The 11,288-nt window shown below is 36.4% G+C and overlaps 1 protein-coding gene across 1 annotated transcript; it reads right to left on the reverse strand.

The window, feature by feature from the left end:
* Window positions 1-4,982: 4,982 nt before the first annotated feature.
* LOC110890192 lies at window positions 4,983-10,883 on the reverse strand. Its single transcript, XM_022137774.2, has 8 exons — window positions 9,681-10,883; window positions 9,460-9,578; window positions 9,249-9,291; window positions 8,757-9,163; window positions 7,868-8,168; window positions 5,993-6,158; window positions 5,791-5,893; window positions 4,983-5,291 (listed from the first exon to the last, which is right to left on the reverse strand). Exons 1-8 carry the CDS (start codon window positions 10,731-10,733, stop codon window positions 5,174-5,176), a joined length of 2,310 nt encoding a protein of 769 aa, XP_021993466.1. The 5' UTR covers window positions 10,734-10,883; the 3' UTR covers window positions 4,983-5,173.
* Window positions 10,884-11,288: the final 405 nt, after the last annotated feature.

The following is an 11,288-nucleotide window of genomic DNA, read 5'->3' on the forward strand; positions in this document are numbered from 1 at the left end:
AATGGAATATTCAGACATAATTCATTTATCATTTAACAGACTATCAACTTGTATCTAAATTTTGTCACATATGGCCCACTGTCTTAGAAGAACTCTATTCATATATGTAGTTAATAAGATTTCTATTAGATATGTCCCTAAAGTTTCTTCTGATATCTGGACATTAACGAAATCAAATAAAGTCTAACATATATGTGATAGGTTCCTATGTCACGTAGCTCATTGAAACTTCTCTTGTAGCATTCTAGAGATATTAAAGATCAGTGGGAGCATTAAGTGTCTTAATAATAACTTGCAATAGTTGCAAGAGGTGGGGGAGTGAATCTTTTAAATTTACACCTCTTGTACAAGACATCGCTCCATCACGACACTGTTCTATCAAACCTTATCTCCTTAAATCTAATGTTACTCTTACAAAAGTTTCATTGTTGCCTAATTGTGGGGGCACTTAGATTTCTTACCTAAAATAACATAATCCTCAACAAGAGAAACTACAACGACTAACGTCATTAACTTGCTTCTCTATTAGAATTTGTTGGTCGTTACACATTGACCCTACGCATGCTGAGTTCCTAAAGATTTCTAAGCTCGGTGGGAGCAGTCAAAGTCCTTATCATGATTTGCAAGGAATACAAAAGGCGGGGGGAAGAGTGTCATTAAATTTCACTCCGAATTTAACTCCGATTACACCTCTTGTATACCATACTGCACCAACTCTTACAAACTTAGAATCCTTAAAATGATAGCAACCTAACCAAGAGCTAATCCATAAAACTGAAACTTCTAATGAACCCAATAATCAACTCAGGAGGTCATCTAGGTTTAAAATCCTACTAACTTTGATGATTACATACCCTCCCTAATGAAGTTGAAATGGATTTTGGAAATGTTTAATGATCCTATCTCTTAAAATTAAGTCATTAGTGTAAATCAATCATCTGAATGAAATAAAACTGTTTTCTAGTAAAACTGATTTTATGTGTTCTTATAACGTTTGGGATTTGATTGAATTATCTTAGAGTGTTCATAACTAAACCAAATCCTAATATATGCGTTAAGACACTAAGAAGCTTGATTGATTGTCAAAGGTTATACTCAGGAAGAGATTAATTATTAAAGAATCTTTATTACGTATCTAACAAAAGATTTCTTTGAGGATCATCACTGTTCTAGTAGCTTATAATAATTAAAGCTACATTAGATGAACATTAAAACGATTTTCCCTAACAAATGGCTGACACATTTGCATGTTCATTAGATAACAACCTAAAGTTCCAAACTGAAGGGTAAAGAACACTTTATTTGTAAGCCAATAATATCCATGTATGGGTTAATGCAAACATCATAATGTGATGAAAAGCTAACGTAATTATTTTCATCAAGAATCAAGTGGATTAATGTACCTACCTCAAGATGAGTGGAAACAACTAAGATAAACTTGTCTATATAGATGATATTCTCTTGACAAGTATATGTTACATAAGTCAAAGAATTGTTAACACAAACTTTGATATAATAGATCTCAGAGATGTCTCTTATGTAATAGATATCATAACGTACCGAGATAGACCCAATGGGACAATAGTTTCGTTCTATAAGTTTAACATTAAATGGGTCCTTACATATGTAACAAACAATACTGTTCTTCTTTAAGAGGATAATAGGATAAATGATATTATTTATTTACGCTTCATTAATTAGAAGCCTTATGTAAGTTTAAGTCTATACTCGTTTAGATATTACTCACATTGCAACACACTAGATATGTCTAGATTAATGTGTAGCATCTAATGGAGTATTACAATATCTTTAAAAGAAACGAGAGACTACAATTTAAAGAAGAAGTGAGAATTAAAACCGGTTTATTACTCTAACTTTGAGATATTCAAATATGACAAAATGTAATTTCGGGTATATCTTTATGTCAGCAGACAAAACCTATTTCATGGAGGAGTCATAATGCACTGATATTAACAACCTAAGTTATAACGACATAATATAGTCACTAAATGTTGTTGGAAATTTATCAGTGGACTCATAAGTTTATTAACTCCATATAATTAATGTTTTGAAGAATTAGTGTGATAAAGTCAGCTACCATAACTCCTTGAACAGTAACAGTTCAAGAGGTGCTGCATTAAGTTTCGATACGCAATTAATTATTCGTTTATGAACGAATTGAGGAAACTAAGTTTTGTATCGAATACATTCATGATATGCTTAAGGATCCTATAACTGAAGGACTATTACCCATAAGTCTTATTAAGAGAGCTCATAGACGGGTATTAATTAATAGTCGTGCGCAATTGCATATCGTACTATGAATGAATAAGTATTAGTTAATTTTCCTCATCAGTTTGATTTTGTATGTCTCTAAGAATATGTCAAGCTAGCATAATGGCATACAGACAAGTATAGTTACAAATCAAACAAAGGGCTTACGCGTATTTTGATCATAACGATTAGGTTTTAAATTAAGGCTATAGTATGATTAATGGGGGTCCTGAGTCGCATAATGATTCAACGGTTGTATTTCTCTGCTATAGTACTTGTTTAAGGCTAAAATGAGTGTTAACTCCTGATCAGGCTTATCTAATACTCATAGTAAATGATTACTCGGCTAAGTGGGAGAATGTAAGATTAAATATATTTATTTTATATTTAATCTGGTAGCCATTATAATCATTTACATTATATGGATCAAAATATATAACAATCCTATTAAATAATTAGTTGGTAATTGTTGATGGGCCCAATTACCCTTATTAACTAATTAGGGTTTCCTCCTGGGTGCTTATATAAGGAGACTTATGTGGAGGTTAAGGGGTTACTCAGTTACACAATCAGACACCCTATTAGCCATAACATCATAATTTTCGACCTCCCTCTCCTACGGCCGATACCCTTTTCGGTTTTCTTAACCACCATCATTAGATTGCACCCTAAGGAGGAACCAGACCAAACTGACAACTATGTCAAACACTATTGCTGCATCTACATCTGGATTCTTTGCTGGCCTGTACCGATGCAATTAAAGGTATGTTTTCATGTTTTCCTTCATGTATAAACAGAACTGAACCAACACTATGTTCATGAGTAAAATCAAAATTACAATAACAAACGAATGATCTATGAACAGTTAAAACCAAAACTGAATACGACTTGATCAACCGAATTCAAAACAACATATTTAAAAAATAAAAATGACAGATAAAATGAATCACAAACATGAAGATGACTGATTAACGCCCTCTCCGCAATTGTGCGAAACTAATCTTCCATCTCTATTTCTGTATGCATGAGTCGATTGACGGACGGAGTTTAAATCGCGATTCGAGAAGGAAAGAAACAACGATCATTAAAAAGGCAAATGCTTGAGTCGATTGCGTTCACAAAGAAAGGTAACCATAAAAAGGTAACGTCGAATCAAAATGGAAGAAATGACGCAGTGGCGGCGACTTGCGAGGGAAATACAACAACCTCGGTCGCGGGTGGTGACCGATGGCAGTAAGCCGTTGTATTATTCAGTTGTCTCCCTACGAACACACCGTTCCGTTATTTATTTCAGTATTTTAATATCGATTTACAACCGGCATCTTTTGGATAAAAATTATAATTAGTGAATAAAGTATTATCCATGGAAAACAGGATGCAAATTTGCAAGGCAACCCAATGAAAAACAGGAATACACGATGCGGTTTAAGTGAATAATAAATTATTATAAAAATATAAATTGACGCATCAATTTATGAAGCTTTATTTATTTCAGAATTTCAATCTACCAAGGAGAAATGACGTATCCCTTGGAACAGACACATCAATTTAGCAACGAACACACCATTCCGTTATTTAATTCAGTATTTTGTATGTAAAGGGTTACGACTGTTATTTTTCAACCCCTCTACCCAAACATTGTGTCTTATTTTGTATGTATATATAATATATAATGAAAGGGTGTGAGTAAAATGAAATATAGGGTGTGACTTTTAAAAAATGAGACATAACCCAAGTTGCTAATTGTATAAGGGTATAATTTATTTAATAGTGAACACATAAGAATGTTGCACTTCATTTTTCAGAACAAAGCGTGTGCACGAGCGAGCGAGCGAGCAAGTGAATAAATCACTGAGGATTCTACTAATTGAAGTCAAAACCCATACTTATATAGGTGATGGTAGAAACTGCATTCAAGAAAGCATAAGGCAGACGTCTTCTTCATGAGTATTCGTGTGTAGGGTTGTGTGGATTTTGACATAATGGGGTAAATAACACCTTTAGAGTTTAGACATATGAAACGGTGTAGAGTTATGTAATGCTTTAATCATCTTTGTGATTCATGAGTACAAGACAGTTATTCTTGGAATTAAAAAGGTGTTCTAAAATTTATTTTCAAATTACTTATTATTTGTGTTTGTATGTATGTGTTAAAAGTTGAGGTTTCAAATATGGTGGAAATGAGAGATTTTCGAGTTGTTTGGGGAGATAGATTTGCAGGTGGACGTTCCTCTTAGTGCAAAGCGTCGTAGTCATCTCCTTAGGCGCATGTCCATGGGCATTTCGTTTTCGTGGGCGCGCCTCCTTGGCACAACATTTCGATGGGTGCTTCTCAACTAATTTAGGGTGTGTGAAGGTGAATTAAGTAGCTATAAGCTGAAGGTACAAACTGGGGTGGAGGTTAATGGGGGCCCGAGCCCCATCGATTTTTTGCTCGTGGTGTTAATTTTATTGAAAATTTCTGAATTTTTTTTTAGTGTAAAATATTGAATTTTTAAGAGTCTGACCCCCACTAATTTGGATTTTCAGAGTCCGACCCCCACCGAGTTTTTGTTCAAGCTCCGACACCGGTACGAAGTGTTGTTCGCTTTATGATTTTATATAACAAAATAATTTAAACTATAGTTTTTCAAATGAGGGTGAGTGACACTTTGGTGGAACATATTTCGAATAACCCAGGTAAGTACGCATGCTTTCAAAACACATGGTAAAAAGAAAAAAATATGTGGAATTTTATTATTCAATAAATTAATTGTGAGGAGCCAATTGTTATTCCAATTATACAATGCATACAACATATAATCAGAAAAATAGTGAGACAAAAATGACATACTCTACAGATGAGAACAACCACAAAGAACTTTCTTTTATCTTCTTCCTCAGTCAATTTGTAATCTGTTTACAGTATCGAGTAAGCTCGGATAACCTCAACAATTGGCGCCCGGCACAACGGACATATACCTCCTCCATGAACCAACTCATTCGCACATTTTGAGCACATGCACATGTGCCCACATCTGCACAAGATACATAGACAAGCATATTAACGAGAGTTTTTTTCGGACACTTTACTGATTGGTAGAAAGCACCTTCTAAATTATGTTTTCATAAAGAGAAAAATGTCATTTTCGTCCCTAAGGTTTGGCCACTTTTGCGACTTTCATCCGAAGGTTTTTTTCCGCATCTCGATCCAAAAGGTTTGAAATCTTGCCCTTTTCTTCTGAGTTCTTAACTCCATCCAATCATCCATTTTTTAACATTAAGTCAAGGGTATTTTTGTTAAAAAAAATGATGTACCTTATGCATTATAAACTTGTATTTTAATTAAAAATACTAAAATCCCTTCAACTTAACAGAATAAACAAACGAAGTTGGTTCAATGGATGAAAATGACAAGATTTTAAACCTTTTGAATCCAGATGCAGAAAAACAAACTTTTGGACGAAAGTCGCAAAAGTGGTCAAACCTGAGGGACAAAAATGGCAGTTTACTCTTTCAGAAAAAAGAAGATAATACCTGTACAACAAAGAATCAATACGGTTATCGCAACAAATACAACAGGTTCCTTTCCTCACTTGACCCCAGTTTGATCCATCTTTTGAAGTTTCTGCAGCGATACCTGCAAGAAATTGCATGACATTAGTGTTTTCTTTTTGTACAACCGAAAGGGCAGAATAGTAATTACAAGTTATCACTTAAGTGGGGTCCGTGCATGTACCTTGTTCACCATGTGATCGATTCAAAGCAGCAGAAACTTCCTGTCTGACAGACCGTTGAAGCTCGAGTTGCATGTCCATGCAAGCCTCTAGCATCCTCTGCATTTGGCTCAGTCCTTGTTGCAGTCTCGCCATGTCAGCTCTCAAATCGTTAATCATCTCCCACTCCTGTTCCATTAATGTTCACTCATTAAGCATAATTGCACAAACAAACAAGAAGTGAAGCAGAAATCAATCTAAATGGTGTTTGGTTGTGTGTTTTGGAAACGGTTATGTGATATGTAATTATTGGAATAATTGTTGGAGACTCAAATGATGGATATGCAAGCATGTGATCATAATCAACAGTAATGAAATGGACGTTTGTATGTGTTATGCTATTTGAAATTGTACAAATCAAATAATCATGTTTGGCGGCTTTTATTAATTAAAGGATTAACTAATAATAGAGTAAAATGCCATTTCTGTCCTTGAGGTTTGGCCAGTTTTGCGACTTTTGTCGAAAGGTTTGTTTTTCCGCATCTGGATCTAAAAGGTTTGAAATTTTGCCACTTTCATCTGGCTCGTTAACTCCATCCATTTCTCTCTGTTAAGTCAGGGGTATTTATGTCTTTTTTGGTAACTTAAAGGGCAATTTGGTCTATTTCGAGGGGTATTTGTTCTTTTTACATAAAGTGAAAAAGATTGAATTGCCCTTTAAGTTAACAAAAAAGACGGAAATACCCCTGACTTAACAGAGAAAAATGGATGTAGTTAACAACCCAAATGAAAGTGGCTAGATTTCAAATCTTTTAGATCCAGATGCGGAAAAACAAACCTTTCGACAAGAGTCGCAAAACTGGCCAAACCTCAAGGACAGAAATGGCATTTTACTCTAAATAATATTTGACTAAAAAGACATTTTCCTATGGTGAAACGAGAGAACAAATGAAATGGCAGTAAAAGTCACTCGAATCAGGCTTACAAAAACAGAGGTGATTTGTACACCACCTTTTTTAACCATAACCCACCAAAACTAATGGGTTTGATCACTTTATCCTTCAACAATTAAATTCTTTTCTTTACTATCTCTGTTGGTGAAGGGTAAAAAAGTCAAGCCCATTAATTTAGTGGCGTACAAGTTACCTTCCTAAAAAAGAGGCCGTAGGCCTGTAAACGAACTGTTCGTGAACTTGTTCGGCGGGAAGTTCGTTTATAAAATAAACGAACGAACATGAACACATTTTTTTGTTCATTTAACTAAACAAACGAACATGAACACACGTTTTGTTCGTTCATTTATGTTCGTTTATTTACATTTGTTTATGTCCGTTTCAATTTAAATACACAAGTAGTTATACTTATATAAATATTAAACATAAAATGAACTTTCTAACTACTTACATAAATGTAACTAATTGGTAAATGTGCTTTCTAGTAGTAAAAATGGGCTTTCTAATGGAATTTATCGTAATTAATATAGAAAACCTCATTTAGGTTTAGTCAATTGTGTTCATTTATGTTTGTTCAATTATGCACATTTGTGTTGTTTATTGTTTGTTAAATTATGTTCGTTTAAATTTGTTTGTTTGTTTATGTTCGTTTACGTTCGTGAACTGTTCGTTTAGGTTTTACGAACGAACATAAACGAACACGAACACACCCATTTTTTTCTTAATAAACGAACAAGAACAAAAAAATGTGCCCGATCATATGTTCGTGTCGGTGTTCGTGTTCGGTTAAAGTTAAAATGAACGAACACGAACATGCCTCTGTTTGTCTCGGCTTGTTAATATTGATTACTGAAAACAAATTATTGGACCCCTAGTTAATCAGATTCAGAATCTATTTATTCAAATACTAACAGATTATTTTGCAAACACACCATCATAACTTACAAGTTCAGAGCGATGCATCGTGTGACGGGACCAACTAGAATAAGGAAAATGCTGCCAAATCGGTTGAGGTGGGGGTACAGGTGGCGATGGAAGAACCAACGAAGGTCTACTACCAATCGTATCCTGCGAATGCTGATCAGTCGGTTCATCCTGGCTGTGCTCCTGGTCGCCCTCTATTGAAACAGGCGGTCGGTACAGATCCCACTCAATGGGAGCATGGCCTTGTCGGTTGACATATGATTGAATCAATTGGTCCAAACTCTCACGAAAACCACTTCGAAGAAGATTAGAAACACTCCTCCTGTAATAAAAAAGAAAATCAGTCCATCGAAAGTAAATAATCTGTAACAAAGCATGGTATATTTATAAAAAAAATAGGAGTAAAATGCCATTTTCGTCCTTGAGGTTTGGCCAGTTTTGCAACTTTCGTCCGAAGGTTTTTTTTTCCACATCTGGATCCAAAAGGTTTGAAATATTGCCATTTTCATCCAGCTCGTTAACTCCATCCATTTCTTAACATCAAGTCAGGGGTATTTCTGTCTTTTTTGTTAACTTAAAGGCAATTCGGTCATTTTCACTTTATGTACAAGCATTTAGCAGCATAATGTACAAGCATAAAAAAAAAAACAAAACAAGTAGGTAAAGAGACAAAAAATGCCCTGACTTAACAGAGAAAAATGGATGGAGTTAACGAGCCGGAAGAAAATGGCAAGATTTTCAAACCTTTGGACGAAAGTCGCAAAACTGGCCAAACGTCAGGGACGAAAATGGCATTTTACTCAAAAAATAGTGTTTATATGTTAATTTATTGTCTAAAATTGTAATAATCAAATTATCAGTTGTCAAAGTGTGTAACAAATTCAAACGCCCTCCTTAGGAAAGGTGTTACCTGCTCAAAAGTTCCCGGAGTTCCAAGCTGTAGATATTATCATCGTCGGGTGGGTGAAACGTGTTGACCCGCCCAGCAGCGCCCAAATGCAGCATTCTTGGCGGGTCAGAAGGCCCTTCGGGCCAGTTTTCAATGGCTTCCTGTGACACATCGTCATGCCAAACCTCATCGGTTCCATGCATATGTGCACCATCACCATCAGTTTCTGAAGTTTCTTGGGGCCATAAATTAAACTCAGTATAGTTGCTGCTTTCCTGCTGCCACTCTTCTCTCTCATCGTCATCAATGTTTTCTTGTTGATTTGTGTTTTGAACAGATGCAACGGTATCCAACTGATCTGTTATGTGATGAATGTTGGTTTCCTGGCCCCACAGTTGTGACTGATCTTGGTTTTCATGTTCGATCTCCTGTGAAAGTGTAAGTGCGAGTCTAGTTACTTCTAAAATTAGTGAAGTTGTTAAAGGTTAGTAGTATCAGAATGGCTGTGCTTACTTGACCATGAACTATGTTTTCTGATCTGGACCGGAACCCTCCCCTGATGTCATCAGTAACAAAGAAAATCTTAATACACTTATCCAGAACTATTTAACTAGAGCTGAGAATTTTGACCCATTTATGGGTAGATGGGTTTTCTAAAAAGCGACAAAAAACTACTGAATCTTTAAAGGCAGAACTGAAACTGAACAGCTTCAAGAAAGCATACCTTAAACCAGAAACAGTGTGACGTTGTCTCAATTGAACCAGTTCACTTGCTGCAACTGAAGAAGGCGTTTCTTCCTCTACAGGTCTTACATTTCGTAAGAATCTGCCTCTCAATAATGACTGGAATAATAAAAACAAACTTCATAATTCATACACAGTTCAAACTTGATAAACAATGAAGCATACTAGATGGCTTTTGGAGAAAATTTAAACGAAACTAACCTGAATACGATTACGATGTGCAAAATCAGAAACAGCCCGATATTCTGTCAAACCCTGAAGTTCCCTCTGTCGTTCACTTTCAGCCCTCAAAAGTAGGTCAATTAGAGCTTGTCTACCACGCAACCTACATATATCCCTTCTAATACGCTCTGGTTGACCACCTGCCCTTTCTTGATTTTGTTCACGACCGCCACGTGTACCCCTCTGCTGACTTGTCATTTGTACCCATTCCCTCACATTCCTCACTCTTTCGCGCTCAGTTTCCCCAAGCCACTCCGCTCTTGGACTATTACTTCTCGGTGCAACATCAGGTGCAGGATCGGTAACACCTGTCTCCCTCCATCCCTGTACAATGTGCCTAACCCTTTCGCGTTCGACCTCACCTATATCAGGAGTTTGCTCACGGCTCGAGCCGGCATTGTCTTGATCTTGATCTTGGCCCTCGCTCTGTGGTTCCATTAGATCATGTGACCAGGATCCATAGTCGTTTTCACTTCCGTTTACATCCTCCAAGCTACTTTGATGTTCACTCCCTCTACCTTCGGTGGTGCTTGAATCCAAACTTCTATCTGGGCTGAGTCTTACTCTCACCCTTTCACTGGCTCGATCTAACACATGTTCTTCTTCTAATTCCCTCCACATCTGCAAAATCGATGATGCACGCGTGCTTGGTCTCTCAACATTCCCCTGCCTCCTTAACTCAGACTCGCGATTTCTCCTTTCTATCGTGGAGATCATTTCTTGCGCTTGCCTAGCAGCCCACGTACTCAAAATCCGAGAGTTGCATCTTCTCGCAATCGAAGATTCCGCCAGATCAGCACCTTTCATATCCGCCCACCGCCTTCTCATAATCCGATCACCACTGTCACCGTCGTCATCATCTTCCGCGTTTCGCAGAGAGCCACACGACGCAAATGACATACAATCATCCAACTCCCCCCTCATTAACTCTTCAAATCCCCTCCCGAAATCCGAACCGCCTCTCTCAAAACCCAAACAGGCATCAGGAATACTCTCAGGCTTATGTGGAAGCTGCTGTTGAAAATCTGTCATCTTATCACTAACCCTAACCCCCAAAAATTAAAAAAAAAATCCACCTTAATTTACACTCAATTGACCATTTCTCTAATCAAACTTAATTTACATCAAAACCTAACCCTAAATCGATACAAAATACTCGTTTGATTTATCAAAACAAGTGCCGTACGATCAAAACATACTTTTCTACCGTCAATGACACAATTCAACACGAATATCGAACAAATCGAACCGTGATCCATTACGACCAGTAACTCACGAACGAATTCAATATTGAAATCGTTAGAGAAACGTACCTCTGAAGCAGTGTATCTTGTTTCAATATATATATTGATATAAACAAAACGAAACCCTAAGAAAACTTAGTGTTGCACGTGCTATATCTGAAGAAGAAAAAGGAATTGATGAAGAGGAAGTTGTGAGATTGTAAGATACAGAATTATAAGTTGTGAAGATTGTATGTATAACCAGGGGAGAATGATGATTGTTGAGGGAGATTTCAATGGCAGAGCTCTGAATGAAGTATCCAAGAAGAAGGATGAAGTTGTAAAGGGGTCGGTCTTTAAATAC

The sequence above is a fragment of the Helianthus annuus genome, chromosome 7, assembly GCF_002127325.2.
Source record: "Helianthus annuus cultivar XRQ/B chromosome 7, HanXRQr2.0-SUNRISE, whole genome shotgun sequence".
Classification (NCBI taxonomy): domain Eukaryota; kingdom Viridiplantae; phylum Streptophyta; class Magnoliopsida; order Asterales; family Asteraceae; genus Helianthus; species Helianthus annuus.

Excerpts from the sequence above, each read along its gene's own strand:
- LOC110890192 (XM_022137774.2), bottom strand. The coding sequence starts at position 10,733 with ATGACAGATTTTCAACAGCAGCTTCCACATAAGCCTGAGAGTATTCCT. Across the intron at positions 9,164-9,248 it reads AAAACATAGTTCATGGTCAA|GAGATCGAACATGAAAACCA; the intron begins GTAAGCACAGCC and ends ACACTTTCACAG. Across the intron at positions 5,894-5,992 it reads TCGATCACATGGTGAACAAG|GTATCGCTGCAGAAACTTCA; the intron begins GTACATGCACGG and ends AATTTCTTGCAG.